The following is a 15,737-nucleotide window of genomic DNA, read 5'->3' as shown; positions in this document are numbered from 1 at the left end:
GTTAATTGGAATAGGTAGTAAATGGGGGAACTGTGGCAGATGTTCTTATGATGGCAACTAATCTTGTGTATTTGTATAGATTAAAATAGTAAGTACACACAGCATATCACTCACTATGCTTTTGAAATAGAGTCTAAATGATAAGACTGAAGTATAAAACCATCCTAGAGGAATCCTGGGGGAGAGGTAGCCAAAACAAACCAGACAAGGTAAGCTACTTTTGCATTCTCTCTCCCACCAGCTGAGAAACAGAGTCTTTGCTTGTTTTCTGGGATTGTTCAGTAAGGTTGGATATATTTAATTCTATTATAGATGCTGATCTTCTGGACAATCACATTTTTCCTTCTGGGAGCAGCCCAAGGTAAGAACCACCACACCTTCCCAAGTCAAGGGCAGAAGGCCAAAGTCTGAGCACTGACTGGGTGAAGCTTTAGACCAGCAGGGCTAGCAGCTCACATTCTACCTGGAAAAGTGGGCAGGGCAGTTGGAGAGGGACCTGCTCAGAGCATCTCCCCACTAATTTTCCAATAAAGTCATTTTACACCTGGTAGAACATCAGGAAGCAACTGACATTTGCTGTGTCATTAGTACTTGCCTGGTTCACATATTGACTCATCAATGCCAATTATCAGGTTAGTCAAACAGACAACATATCGGAACTCAGGAGGGGACTCTGAACATTTAAGCTTTAATGGCAGTTTGAATTAAAGTCATGGTGGGTATCTTAGTGGAATTCAACAGGGCTAGCCTAGGTAAACCTATAAGCACTAAAGGCAAGAATGGTAGCGCTGCCTCACCCTGTTCCTGGCTGGAAGAAAGACTGGCTCTGGGCTGTGAGGACATCCCATAGCCTGGTCTTAGGAGTGGATACTTAAATAGATACCCTCTTTCCCCTGAGGAAATGAAATTTGCTATGTGGATCTTGGGTGCTTTTCTGACATTGAGCCCTGGGCTGGCACTACAATCAGGCCTCTGAAACTTCTCCCCTGGAGCCCAGAGAGAATCAACACCCGCTTTCTACTCTACACCAATGAAAACCCAAACAACTTCCAGGTGAGACCCCTCTCACAATACCATTACTGTCACATGGAAAGAGATGGGCAAGAGGAAACCCAAGGGCAAATTGTTCAGTTACCAAGACCTCCAGCTGCTTATGTAGCCTGATCTGGGCAAAGGGTTTACTATCCAGCTAGACCCATCCGGAAGATGAGCTGTAAGACAGTGGGGGCAGGATGAGAAGGCCCATGAAGATTGAGCAGGAAAAGGAAGTCAGGGTGAGCTTCATGCAAGAAGTGGTTTCATGCTAGGCTTTGAAAAGCCAAGACATTAAGACAGAGATGCCAAAGGGAGAGATGGGATTGTGAAAAGAAGTGGCAAAAACATGCTTCACTGTGTCTGTCACAGATTCTTCATCTCTCGGTTCCATCAACAATTGAGGCATCAAATTTCCACATGGACAGGAAGACTCGCTTCATTATCCATGGCTTCACAGACAAGAGGGAAGAGAGCTGGGTGGTAGATATGTGCAAGGTAAGGGTGGCTCTGACCCCTCGACCACCTTGCCACTGGCACCACGTACCCTCAGTTACCGTGACACTGGGGCTATTACCTCCCACCTACGTCTGCTCATTTGATGAAATCTCAGGTAAATGAGTTGGAGAACATAAATCCTTTCATATTAGGTCCTTTTTTGCAGCCAAAAAATGCCTCCCTTCCCTCAAAACCATAATTCTTCCCCTTGTTTCTGGACTTCCAGACTCTACCTGCCACTGGAGGCAGGGACAATTGCTATGTCAACAGGCTCCTGCTGTCTCTTTTCTGGTTAAATCATGCCTCAGTGTTTTGTCTTATTTTCAGCAAGAGAGCCTCATGTTTTTGCAAATAAAGGGTTATATTCTATTGTTTGCATCTTTTCATCCTCAAAAGTCAGATTCATGTGGCCATTACCATTTATTTTCAGAGCCACAGAGAAGATTGACAGGATGATCTAAGTGACAGAATAGAAAGTACCACAATTAGAGTGCATAGGGAATCTGTTCAACAGAACAGATACAGAATGACATAGGCATGTGCACATGTGTTCCTGCATGCACACACACGCACGTATGTATGTACACACACAGACCCAGATGTACATATAGACAGGCACACACATGTACACACACTATACCCTCCTTTTGTTCTTGTAAACACACTGATTCCATCTATAATAAGCAATGTCTCCCCAAAACCAGAACATGTTTGAGGTTGAAGAAGTGAACTGCATCAGTGTGGACTGGAAGAAAGGCTGCCAAACCACCTACACACAGGCTGCCAACAACGTGCGAGTCGTGGGTGCCCAGGTGGCTCGGATGCTCCACATCCTGTCGGTGAGTCTTTCTGTACAGGAAGCAGAGCTGCTGATCTCTCATGGTCACAATGATGAAAGAAAGAAAGAAGGAAGGAAGGGAAGGAAAAGAAAGAAAGAAAGAAAGAAAGAAAGAAAGAAAGAAAGAAAGAAAGAAAGAAAGAAAGAAAGAAAGAAAGAAAGAAAGAAGGAAGGAAGGAAGGAAGGGAAGGAAAAGAAAGAAAGAAGGAAGGAAGGAAGGAAGGAAGGAAGGAAGGAAGGAAGGAAGGGAAAAGAAAGAAAGAAAGAAAGAAAGAAAGAAGGAAGGAAGGAAGGAAGGAAGGAAGGAAGGGAAAAGAAAGAAAGAAAGAAAGAAAGAAAGAAAGAAAGAAAGAAAGAAAGAAAGGAAGGAAAAGAAAGAAAGAAAGAAGGAAGGAAGGAAGGGAAGGAAAAGAAAGAAAGAAGGAAGGAAGGAAGGAAGGAAGGAAGGAAGGAAGGAAGGAAGGAAGGGAAGGAAAAGAAAGAAAGAAGGAAGGAAGGAAGGAAGGAAGGAAGGAAGGGAAAAGAAAGAAAGAAAGAAAGAAAGAAAGGAAAAGAAAGAAAGAAAGAAAGAAAGAAAGAAGGAAGGAAGGAAGGAAAGGAAAAGAAAGAAAGAAAAAGAAAGAAAGAAAGAAAGAAAGAAAGAAAGAAAGAAAGAAAGAAAGAAAGAAGGAAGGAAGGAAGGAAGGAAAGGAAAAGAAAGAAAGAAAGAAAGAAAGAAAGAAAGAAAGAAAGAAAGAAAGGAAGGAAGGAAGGAAGGAAAGAAAGAAAGAAAGAAAGAAAGAAAGAAAGAAAGAAAGAAAGAAAGAAAGACAAGAAAGACAGACAACAAGGAAATGTGATTTAGTCTGATCTTCAAATCCTTCAGTAAGGAAACTATTACCTGACACTGAAGAAGTGGCTAGGTGGCCTCCATGTGGTCAAAACATGGCATTGCCAACAAAAGCCAAATGGAGCCAAAAGACAGTGCGTGTGTAAATGGCATGTGCCAACTTTGCTGGCCTGTGAACCTGGGGGCTTCTGATGTAATTGTACAAGAGGTGCCAACTAGAGAGAAACATTTGATGAACGGTTTAGCCCAAGGTGAGCAAACCCCATGTAACCTTATTTGTTTTGCTTTTTGACCCTGTATATTGGGAGCACAGTCTCAAGAGCATGGAAGTATATAAATATGATAGATGAGATCACTAGGCTGTCAAAGAGATGCAGGGAAGACTTGCAATGACTAGCAGGTTATAGATGGGACAACAGAAGTTTGGTGGATTGTGTGGAGATGGGAGGCACTTAAAAAAATTAAACCTCCTGAGGCAGAGAGATCTAAGTGGATTGCAGGAGGCAGGCTATTTTGATGAGAGCCAAACAAATAGTTGGGAAGATAGGCCACAAGGGCACAAACCTAGCCTAGGGATGAGAAAATAGTATGTATTTGAGTGCCATAAAAGGTGTGACTCTGGAAGAGTCTAAGAAAATGATTTGGAGAAACTCTGAGGCTACCCTACTGAGTTGAGGCTTATTCCTGAGGGCTGGGAAAGCATAGAATTTCCCAGAAGAGTTGTGCCATCACAGCACAAAGTCATCCTGAAAATGCAATCTCCACCCAGGAGTTTGGCCTAGTGGTGGAGTGCTTGCCTAGCATGCATGAAGACCTGGGTTCAATTCCTTTGTACCACATACGTAGAAAAAGCCAGAAGTGGTGCTGTGTCTCAAGTGGTAGAGTGCTGCCTTGAGAAGCCCAAAGACAGTGCTCAGGTCCTGAGTTGAAGCCCCAGGACTGGCAAAAAAATACAATTTCTCTCCTCCAGACAAACTATAGCTACTCGCCTTCCAATGTCCACCTGATCGGCCACAGTCTGGGAGCTCACGTAGCTGGAGAAGCAGGAAGCAGGACTCCAGGCCTGGCCAGGATCACTGGTAGGTTAAGTTCATAGGTTTTTGTCTCTAGTGATCCCAGGATGGGTTCACAGGTTTTCACTGGGGCAGAGAGCTGTCCTGAACGGGGCCCGCTCCCTTGGCTGGGGGGAACCTGTACAGAACAGTTTAGAAAGCCCCAAGAAGCACTTCACTGTGGCAAGAAAGGTTGTGGATCCAGTCCTCTGTGTCTGTTCAGCCTCCATTCTGGTTCCTCTTCTCCAGGTCCAAGTTTCCACTGAGCAACACTGGGAATCCAGGAAAAGCTCGGCTCTTGTGGACCTGAAAGAAACACAACTGCAAAGGGGCTATACTGTTCTTCCTTTGGCCTTCTCATGAAAGTCAAGCTCAGTGCAGAAAACTATGTTCCACTTTCTCTCTCAGTAAAAGAAGTAGCACTAATGCTACTATAATTACTATAAAGACAAACAGAAGTATCTGATTATCCCAAATGCTTCAGAAAGTACTTTATATCTTCTCATTTAAATCTTGAAATTGAAGACACAAGCTCAAGAAAAAAGTAATTTGCCCCAAACCATACAGGTGGTCAGTAGTAGAATTGGCTTTGCCACTCTCTACCTTTATAAGAAATCTGCCTTTAATTACCAGTAGATGACTTCCTTGAATTTCTGTTCTTAACAAATTTTAATATAACCAGGATCCCCAACAAGGAGGAACATTGGTCAACAAAGCAGTGGTAATAATTAATATTTTCTGTAAATACCCAGGATTATCTGGCAGGCACTGTGCTAATAGCTACCTGTTAACTTATTTAATTTATACTAAGCATCTGCAATAGACGGTAACTTTACTAACATTTTCTAAAATGGGAAAACCCAGTCATGAAAAGGCTGAGTAATTTGTCCTAGGTCATGCAGCTTACCTACCAAGTAGCTAATCAGGGATATGGAAGCCCCAAACCCAGCCTAAGACAAATAAGGGCATTAAAGAGGAAAGATGTACAAGTAAATGGAAGAATTTGATGCAGAAAGACATTCTTACTCAAACAAAATTCCCTACTCTTCTGCCCTACTTTATCTGCACCACCAGAGTCCTCTAAATAATCAGCATTGAAACTCTACCCCCACATGTCACACCCACAATCATGGTATTATACTCCTCTAGGGTATGACACCTTACCTTTTGAGCTGGGCAGTACCCAGCCTGGGCAACTGTATACCCCAGTCTTTTGGGCACTCACAGTTCTGTTTTTCTACCCTGCCAACCCTCTCTTTTAGGACTGGATCCTGTGGAAGCAAGCTTCGAGGGCACGCCAGAAGAGGTCCGACTTGATCCCTCTGATGCTGACTTGGTTGATGTGATTCACACAGATTCAGCCTCCTTGATACCATTCTTAGGTGAGCTCCAAAGTGCTCAGTTCTGAGCACAGGTGGGCTCTGCGTTTCACCAAGCTCATCACTATTCTAAATACTTCAGGTTTTGGATCAAAGCAAATGGTGGGTCACCTCGACTTCTTTCCCAATGGAGGCAAGAATATGCCAGGCTGCCAGAAGAATACCTTGTCACAGATTGTGGATCTAGATGGCATCTGGTCAGGTAAGGACATTTGCCCAGTGAGAACCATTGTCCCTTGCTTATGACAAATAGGAAGGAGAGCAATCAGAGTAAGGAAGACTGGTACGGGATATGGCCACTGACCACTGATAAAAGTATGGCTGCAAAGTAAGGGCATCCTTCCATACAGCTCTGAACCTGTAGCGAATGAGGTCAAAAGGACACTGCAATCCAAGTGCTCATGGCTTGTGCTTGGAATCCTAGTTACTCAGGATCCAGGTTCAAGTCAGCCTGCTGGGAGACTCTCATCTCAAATAAATGCCAAACATTCTGGATGTGGAGCTGTGGTGCAAGTGGTAGAGCACTCGAATGAACAAAAGAAGTTCAGGGATAGTGCTCAGGCCCTGAGTTCAAGTCCCAAGACTGGAAAAATAAAGGACAGTTACAAGACATAATTTTCATCTAAATTCATCTTAGGACATCATGCAACAACCCTTCATAGTCAGGAATCTAACAAGTAGGAATCCTTACTAAATTTGATCAAAATGGCTTAGATGCTCTTAAAACAAACACTAAGGGTGAGGACACACATCTTGCTCTTCACAGCTTGATAAAGCTTTGTGTGAAAAAGAGTAGCCCAAACTCTCCAGAGATAACGACTAAGCAAGTTCACACCAGGTCTGGAAGGAACACTCAGGCATCTGTCACCTGACCTATGTTTCTGGGAGCAGAAAAAGTTGGAAGAAAGCACAAGAGTAAGAATGATACTCAGACACAGCTACCAAGAGCTACCCTTATTTTGATTTGTTCAAGCACAATGTGACAATGTGCTTGTGCTGGTTGTGTCACAAATGGGAGGTTATACCATGTATAACCTAGCCTGAGTCCTGGGTGCAGAGTGGCAGAGGTTCAAAGGATGATCTCAAAAACCAGATGGTCTTGGGTGGCACTGAAGTTCTACCTCATAGTAACTCTTATCTGGACATCAGAGGCAGAATCTGTGGCAGGGTCTATAAAGAGGATAGTACAACAGTCCTCCATACAGAATCCATGTACCATGCACACAGTGCAGCCAGAACATTCCCTGCCATTCCAGAAGGACCAGACTTGCTGCACGTTCATTGTTGTAGTTGTGACTGTCTTTGTTGAATGTCCTTAAATTTTTGGAAATAGGATTCTAATTTGGAAGCATCACACTTAGAGAACGCTGCACACAAGCTGTCACAGCCTTCTCCCAATCATCTGTGCCCACCTCTTCCTGTGTTTCCCCAGGAGCCCGGGACTTTGTGGCCTGCAATCACCTACGAAGCTACAAGTATTACTCAGAGAGCATCCTCAGCCCCAGCGGGTTCACTGCATACCCCTGCATCTCCTACAAGGCCTTTGAGTCTGTAAGCTACTGCCCTGTCCTGAGGGCTAAGCACATGTGCTATGGGACTGAGGCCTGGCTGTGATAGAATTTGCTGCACCTATTTACTTCATGTTTTGCATTGCCCGTCAGCCCTTAAGGCCCTGTGCATGCAACAAAGGAAGAAGAAGGAAGAACTAGTAATTTTAGGTAGGACATGACAGAAATTCTAGAGCACAGTCAAAAAAGAGAAGAAACCCATGGCTTCCAAGAGAAGGTCATTTTGAAATGTTCCTTGCAACATGATGGAGATAAGATTAGAAGGACAAAGGCAGAGTAAACACAGAAGGATGTATGAGAACAGGGAGCCTCCCCCATGTTCCCCCAATGAAAGAAAGGCAGACACTGGGTTTCTGTGTGCCAGTCTGATCACAGGGAAGAAACAGAAGAGTGCTATACTGAAACAAGCCTGTTCTGGCTCATGGAATCCTGAGATTCTCTTATTGGGATTCCCAATAAGAGAGTTTGCACCCCTTAGGAACTGCTACATTCAGCACATAGGGCTTTTTGTCCCAGAGCTTGCTGCTAGTCCCGCACTGGCACTCTACTTGTGGGAAGTGTATTTTGATGGAATTTGGGCTCAAGACATTGGTACTCTTCAAATCTCCCTGGTAATTCTGATGTGCTGTACATCAGGGCTTGGAACCCTGCTGAAGGTGAAGGTCACTGAGAGGTCACAGGTTCTGAATCCTTGTGACAAATGAAGAAACAGACAACAATAGTCAAATATGTCAGTTCCTTCAGATACACTGGTTCTAAGACAAACTTACCTTACAGGACCCTCTGTTCTCTACTAGAACAAGTGCTTCCCCTGCCCTGACCAAGGGTGTCCACAGATGGGTCACTATGCTGATAAATTTGCTGGCAGGACAAGCGGAGAGCAACAGAAATTCTTCTTGAACACAGGAGATGCCAGGAATTTTGCACGTAAGTTGCAATTTCACTATTTGCCAAGGGAAAAAAATGTATAATTTCTGTTATAAGTATATCATTGCCTCTATCCTGAAAGATTTGTGGGGGGACCGCTTTAATAAGTTTACAAAAGGACATGTCCAGGAGAACAAATGCAGCAGTGATACTCAGTAGACACCATGTTGAAAATGAACGATATAAATTGTAGGTTGGGGAGGGGAAGGGATAACTGAGAGAGAATGAAGATAGAGGTAATATTGCCCTGACTTACAAAACTTACCTCTCTGTACATAACCTTCAAATAACAGTCTTTAAAAAAATAACTAATAATAAAAAAGAAATGGACACGTCCAACCTGTCCTAAATAGGACTCCACTAAGATTTGAAAAGATTCCGCATCTCTTCCATTTTTATTTTCATGGCACGAATGGGCAGGAGAAAATAGTGAGATTAAAGGGATTGGGTGATTTACATGGCTTTAGGTAGGCTACACAAAGCTCTATCTCAGTTCATTAGTCACCTATTTATTCATTCAGCACTCTCAGTTCTGCTGCTTGCCTGGATGGGTCTCTTAAGGGGTCCAACTCCAATCTCACCACCTTCTCTGTCAAGCATCTGTGCTGTCTCTGAGTGGGAGTCAGAGGAGAAATCGTTTCTCCTAAAAAACACCTTGAATGAATTTGGACATAGGATCAAGTCAGACATCTTTGAACCTCTTTGTGACAACCTGACCTAGAATGTTTCCAGAAGGCATTGCCTAGCAGAAGCAGAGAATGTATTTGTAGAAGTATATAGAAATAATGCATGCCTTATATCGTTTCTAAAGTCAGGTTTGAGATATAATTTATAATATAGTAAAATCCATCCTTTCTACTGCGTAGTTCTATGATTTCTGACAAGTGACTGGATGTATAACTAGCTCCACTATCAAGACATAGAACATTTCTGCAACTGTAAATATATGTCGGTGCAGTTTTTTTGTAGGGAGACATTGGTTAATCAGTCTTGCACTGATGTAGTGATGCATGAAGTACTTGTTCATAATATTTTAACAAACAAAGTAACAACAAAGTAAATATTCAAAAACAATGTACTTATTCCTCCACCAACATTTATTTATTAGCCATTGGATATGGGCTGCTAGACACTGAGGATGGCAGGATGAACAAGAAATTCCTCAGGAAATTTATAGTTGGAAGAGGAGCCACTGCAAGAGGGTTGGGTTTGATGGTTTGCTGCTGTGGCATTATAGGATAGAGGACGTGATCCTGACTGGACAAGGAGCAGGGAAATGTCGCTGAGGATATGAAAGATGAGTAGGAGATAGGCAAAGGTATATGCTTGTTTATGTACATATATCTGTACATGTGAAAGCAACTTCATTATTTCGATTTTAAATATGTGTGTATTGGATATACGTATGCATGTTTGTTTATGGGTATATTGATGTGTATTATGCATCTTTGTGCATGTGGTTGGCATGTCTGTATTTGTGTGTGTGTGTGTATGTTGAGGTGTGTGTGTGTGTGTGTGTGTGTGTGTGTGTTATATGTGTGCATGCACACAAGCACTGGAACAGTGTCCAGATACCTGCTCTGCACTTGTTGCCTTTCTACAGTTCTCAGGCTACAGACAGGGGCCCCCAAAGTTCTCTGTGGGCTGCACTCCTATGCTACCTCTGCCTGTGTTAACTGGACCCCTGGCTCTTCTCCCTCAACATTCAGTGTTGACAGCCTCCAGCACAGTTGTCCTGAAAGTCTTCTGCATGGATGGGCATGTTCTTCTCTGTGGGATCCAGGAGCCATTTGCCCATGTGGCAATGCCATCTTCACCAACGCAGCTAGTAAACCTGAAGAGTTAAAGTTTTACTTTTATTTAATTTGAATTTAAGCATGAATTGCCACCTGTGGCTAGTAGCCCCTTTACTGGGCAGTGCCAGTGAAGGGAAGGCCTCTCCTAGGCGTATCATTGTCTTTAAGTCCTACCTAGTATGAGATGTGGATTAAAAAGTCGAATTCCTTATGTTGTAATGGCTCAAGACAAGGGACAGGGCCAGGACCCAGGCTTGGGCTACCTGTGTGTGAGAATAACCTGAATTCTTCTGCACTCCACAGGTTGGAGATATGGGGTTTCTGTAACACTGTCTGGGAAAGCAGTCACTGGACAGATCAAAGTTGCACTGTATGGAAATAAGGGAAACACTCGCCAGTATGACATCTTCAGGTAGTTCTTAGTCCAATGGCGCATCTCATTTTATGACTTACATAACTGTCAAACCATGCACTTAACTTAAATGCTTACCACCTCCTATGTGTCAGTGGGGATTAAGTTACTTATAAACTGAAGTTAACTTCAGACTTTTGCTAATAACATTCCTTTTCTTTAATCAAAACCCAAGGGGGCACAGTGGCTCACACCTGTAATCCTAGCTACTCAGGAGGCTGAGATCTGAGGATCTCAGCTCAAAGCCTGCCCGGGAAATATGAAGCTGAGAGACTCTTGTCTCCAATTAACCACTAGAAAATGGGAAGTGGAGCTGTGGCTCAAGGGTAAGGTGGTAGCCCTGAGCCGAAGAGTGCAGGGACAGCACCCAGGCACAGGGGTAGGGTGGTAGCCTTGAGCTGAAGAGCTCCAGGACAGTGCCCAGGCCAGAATTCAAGCCCCCCCCCAAAAAAAAACCCAATCCTTAAGTAATAAGTTGAGGTTGTCAACATGTATTAGTTAGGTGACACTCATTCATCTAAGGTAGAAGATCAGCATATCAAGGCCTCCTGTGGTTATTAAGATGTACTTCCATGAACAGTAGTGTCTCTCCTTCTCTGTTTCAAGGGGGCTTCTCATGCCTGGCTCTACCCACTCCAATGAGTTTGATGCACCGCTAGATGTTGGCACCATTGAGAAAGTCAAGTTTCATTGGAATAACCAGGTGGTAAACCCAACTTTCCCCAAAATGGGTGCAGCCAACATCACCGTGCAAAAGGGAGAGGACCAGACAGTGTATGTATCTTTCTTTTCTGGCTCATCTCAGGATGTTTATAAAAGCTTGTGTCTGTAATGGAAACTCTTCCCACAAAGTTATAGTAAGGATAGAAACCAGCTCTGACAGGACCCCTGAACCCAAGTGTGGAAGACAAGGTCAAGGGTATTTAATGTGCAACTGTACCATAGCACATTTGGACTTCCACATCAAGTAAGCCTGCAGTTGCATCTTGGCTCTTCACTTGGCTGAGAGCCTTTGTGCCCCACTTTCCTTTCTTGTAAGGTAGGACTAATGCTAAGACATCTTTACATGGGTGTGGTGGGAGTGAAGGTCACACAAGGGAACTGTTTGGTGTAGTTGCTTGTGAGGGATGGGAGCTCGGTATGCCGTAGCTCCTAAGGAATCCTCTCTGGTCCCAAGAGTAATAAGGAAGAGTGTCCATCTGTAAACTCATCTTCAGTCTGTCCTGCCCGCTGTAGACCTGTGAGAGGGAGGGAAGGATGGCTGCTGCCTCAGAAGACCACAGACCTAACAACACACACAGATCAACAGCAGGTCCTGCCCCACCACCACGACCCCTCCCACTGGAAGCTCAAGGAACCCAGTTCCCAGATGCCACAACGCTAGCCATCACTCGGTGCCTTTCATGTTGTAAATCAGCATGAACCCCTTCTCAACAGCAGCAGTTACAATGGCTTTCCTCAGAACGCCCGAACATATACCAAGCACTGGTTTTCTCCACAGGTACAGCTTCTGTAGTGAAGACACCGTGAGAGAAGACATTCTGCTCACTCTCACACCCTGTCAGACACCAGGAACCCTATGACACCTTGCTAGCATCAATAAAATCCATGTTGCATCTATCCAGTCACTGTGTCTATCTCAGATGCCGATAGCTGCCCATAGGGACATTTGCAAATCAAACATTTAAATTTTTATTGTTATTATAATGGTGACGTACAGAGGCATTTAAAAATTTTACAAGCATTTCTGTCCCCTTGGGGCTCCTGCCTTTAACATTCCATCACACTTGACTTCTCCCCACCTTTCTTAGGCCTCATATTTGCTGTCTTCTCCATCACTAATGGGGTGGAGATCAACAACAGAGATATCAGATAGTGAGTGGTCCGGGAGAAACTGAGGCACAGGGTAGGGAAGTATCTATGCAAGCACAGAGTGAAATCGTGACCCTGTAAAGATTCAGGGCTAGGCCCTGACTCAGCTTTCATTGTTCCTTTCTGACTCACGCACTCACTTTGAGCGATCACGGGAAGGCCCTGGAATGCATGATGTCTTAGAAGTGACATGATGGCCTTGGTTCTTGGTGATGAACTCAGGGACTGTGATGAGTAGAAGTATGCAGGACCCACAGGCAGCCCCCACCCACAGGCCTGACTGCCTCAGGGCCCTACCTCTGTCAAGTAGGCATGGGTTGTCCCTGGACAGGGCCTGTACTCTGAGAATGGCTCCTGGAATGGATTCCAAGGAGTATGTAGTACAGACCATTGTTCAGAGGCCCTACTGACACAGACCCTGGGAAGAGATGTCTTTCAACGAGCCAGTCTGAGCAGAAATCCTCTAAGCAGGTCACCACTTCCCTAGCATGACCCCTCTTGGCCAGCAGGCTTCACATCTCCCCATGGCAGCTTCAGTACCTCGGTTTCTATACGATGCTCTAATGAAGCATCCAGCTTGAATGTGAATGAGCTGTGAATTGTTCTGGATACAAACCTAAAGGAATGGGTGTGGTAGAGGGCATCTCGGTGTCGCTGAGGGCAGGCCTCCCAAATAACCCTCCAGCCTCACTACTGCCAGTTACTTGCCTTCAAAAGTCATTGATTCTGGAGGCCATGAAGCTAAGTGACAGTTATTAGTCTTTCACTAGCTTTATAGTAGATGGCACATCTGACATGTGAGTTATGTTCAGGGACTTTAAAAGGCAACTGTGTTCAAAGCGCTGATTCTTCCCTTGGACCTGTGCAAATCCTCAACAAGTGACTAAAACAGGATGGACAATCTTGGTCCCTCTACCTTCATATCACATCTGTCTCCTTTGCTACATTAGTCTTTGGGCTATGTTGTTTTCACTCAGTTCTGCACATAGACATGGTAGTCATTTAAGAAATGTGTGTGTGGAATGCTAATCTGAAACTTCCCTAACCTTTCTCTTCAAAATAAAGATGCCAAGATAAGAGCAACTACGATGTGTATTGTCAAGATTTATAGGGACATCTTTTTTTTGCCAGTCCTGGGCTTCATCTAAGGGCCTGAGCACTGTCCTTGGGCTTTCTCAAGGCTAGAACTCTACCACACGAGCCACAGCACCACTTCTGGCTTTTTTCTATGTATATGGTACCAAGGAATCGAACCTGAGTTTTCCTGCATGCTAGGCAAGCACTCTACCACTAGGCCAAACTCCCGGCCTACAGGGACATCTTGATCAACATATTACCAACCACCAGCATCCCATTTCAGGCCACTGATGATGGCTAAGTCCCTGGTCATCACTCCCTTCTTAACCCGAGCCCCTGTCTTGCCCTTTGCCTGAAGATAAAGGAGCTTGACATTTACGAAGGGGAATAAATAGTCATTTCTAGATACTGGTCAACTCTTTTCTCATTTTCCTGGCATTCCAAATAGAATACTTTCTTTGCCCCCCCCCAAAAAAAAAATTTGTCATCCACTCACTGGACTCCTTTCCAAATGGAAGTATACAGATCTGAGTTTGGTAGCAAATGCACAGGATACTAGCAAAGTCTCAAAAGTGACAATGTAGCAGAGGGCACTCATCACCTTAGAACTGAGGACTCTCAGTCACCAGAGCCTAATGGTGCGAGGCCCTTTGTCACAGCTTGATCCAGCACTGGGGCTGATTGCATGCCCTGGACAAGGCAGGACTGTGCTGGCGAGAGCACCACCAATGCAATGCAGACGCTTCACACACTAGTTCTGCATCTGTCACTGCACCCCACACTGGGGATGGAAAAAAGCAGAAGACATCAACCCTGCACTTGAGAGTAACAAGAGAGTACACCCAAAGAAACTTTCCCATGGTTCATTTGGAGCATATCCCAGGACAGAGAGAAGAAATGAGCAATCTGCCAAAAGCCCACAAAGGTGGACTTCTGACCCTGGCTTAATTATTGAAGGAAGACATCCTCCAGAGACTTCGGGGTGTCAAGCCAGCCAAGAAGAAGCACCTCTATGGGTCTTGAGGTAAAAGAAGCTGAAGGCATCTGGTGTGGGTGAATGGAATATAGTGTAATAGAAGTGGACACTCCTGATCAGGAATAACTCATTTTCTCTGCTCTCCTGTCTAACAGAAATGAATGATGACTTAAGAGAAATGATTTGAAAATACAGAAAATAAAAAGAGTGTCAACCATGGAGGGAGAAGAGCTCCCCAAGAATGTCAGCCAAAACATTTACATGCAGTCAAGGCCCTGGGGTAACCTGGGACGACCTAGCTCCTGCAGTCAGGTGCAGAAGAGGCTATATGTTCCAAAGGCCAGGGAAACAGACAGTGGGCCCCAGAGCAATAGCAAGGGTGGGACCCTGCTCTGTCTTCCCACTTCCTTTCCTGGAACAAGTATCCTTTATCAAATACTAAGAAAACTCTCAGGAAGGCCTTAACCACTGACAATGTAAGGCCAACTATCTACTTCCTCTCATCCCTGTTAAGTCCATACTCAGTCTTGTACATTTATCCTGGCCCCTACCTGCTGCTCTGGAGAGATAGGAAGGGTGGAATTCTTTGAATCTACTCTCAGTGTATGACTACTAAGTATGAGGATTCCATCCCTGCTTCCATTCACGTACATTCTCGCCAACATTTGCTATTGTTTGTTTTCTTGATGTTTGCCATTCTGACCTAGGTGAGATAGACTCTCAGTGTTACAACTGCCTCTCCTTCCTGACTAAGGATGTGGAACAATTCTTTATGCATGTACATGTTATTTGTATTTCCTCTAAGAATTGTCTTTCCAGTTTCTTTCCCCATTCATTAATTGGCTTATTTGCTCTTCTTTAATTTTTAAAACAAGATTAAAATTGAAGCTGGATGTTGTGGCTCAGGCCTGTAATTGTATTTACTTGGGAGTCTGAAATAAGGAGAGTCAAGCCTTGGCAAAGAGCCCTGGAAAAAAATTCATGAGACCTCCACCTCAACCCATAAAATAAAGTTGGGCATAATAACATACACCTGGCATGAAAACTACATGGAAATTGTAAATAGGAGGATCATGATCCAGGCTAACCTGGGCAACAAAAGAGAACCTGGTTTGGGGCTGGGAGTTTGGCCTAGTGGTAGAGTGCTTACATAGCATACACAAAGACCCGGGTTCAGTTCCTTGGTACCACATACACTGAAAAAGCTTACAAGTTCTTTCTGAGGTTGTACCTCATTAGCTGAGCCCCAAAGGATGACTATCCTAAGCAGGGAAGAGTGTTTTAGGAAGAGGAAACAAAATATGCCAGGATCTAAGAGGTGTATTCTTAAGAGATTACCTAGAGTTTTGTGAGCAAGAAGAAGGTACCTGGTTGAGGTAGGAAAGAGGTGAATCTACACCACTCCCTGCAAAGTTAACACAAAACATACCCCCCAAGAGTCATGAATAGTCACTGATTCCATTCTGTGGACCTAGGCTTTC

General features: G+C 44.2%; 1 protein-coding gene across 1 annotated transcript; it reads left to right on the top strand.

Moving 5' to 3' along the window:
- Positions 1-312: 312 nt before the first annotated feature.
- On the top strand, positions 313-11,914 carry Pnliprp1 (pancreatic lipase related protein 1). Its single transcript, XM_090346883.1, has 12 exons — positions 313-361; positions 899-1,053; positions 1,405-1,530; positions 2,235-2,369; positions 4,168-4,276; positions 5,512-5,631; positions 5,711-5,830; positions 7,061-7,179; positions 7,994-8,123; positions 10,223-10,331; positions 10,938-11,105; positions 11,833-11,914. The coding sequence occupies exons 1-12, from the start codon at positions 313-315 to the stop codon at positions 11,912-11,914; spliced, it is 1,422 nt and encodes a 473-aa protein (XP_090203009.1).
- Positions 11,915-15,737: the final 3,823 nt, after the last annotated feature.

Source organism: Megascapheus bottae, chromosome 15, assembly GCF_031878675.1.
Source record: "Megascapheus bottae isolate mThoBot1 chromosome 15, mThoBot2.hap1, whole genome shotgun sequence".
In the NCBI taxonomy this organism is placed as follows: domain Eukaryota; kingdom Metazoa; phylum Chordata; class Mammalia; order Rodentia; family Geomyidae; genus Megascapheus; species Megascapheus bottae.
Note: the sequence above shows the minus strand (reverse complement) of the source record. Positions and strands in the feature narration are given on the sequence as shown.

Coding starts and splice junctions, on each gene's coding strand:
- Pnliprp1 (XM_090346883.1), top strand. CDS start 313: ATGCTGATCTTCTGGACAATCACATTTTTCCTTCTGGGAGCAGCCCAA. Junction 4,277..5,511: donor AGGCCTGGCCAGGATCACTG/GTAGGTTAAGTT, acceptor CCTCTCTTTTAG/GACTGGATCCTGTGGAAGCA. Junction 8,124..10,222: donor AGATGCCAGGAATTTTGCAC/GTAAGTTGCAAT, acceptor TGCACTCCACAG/GTTGGAGATATGGGGTTTCT.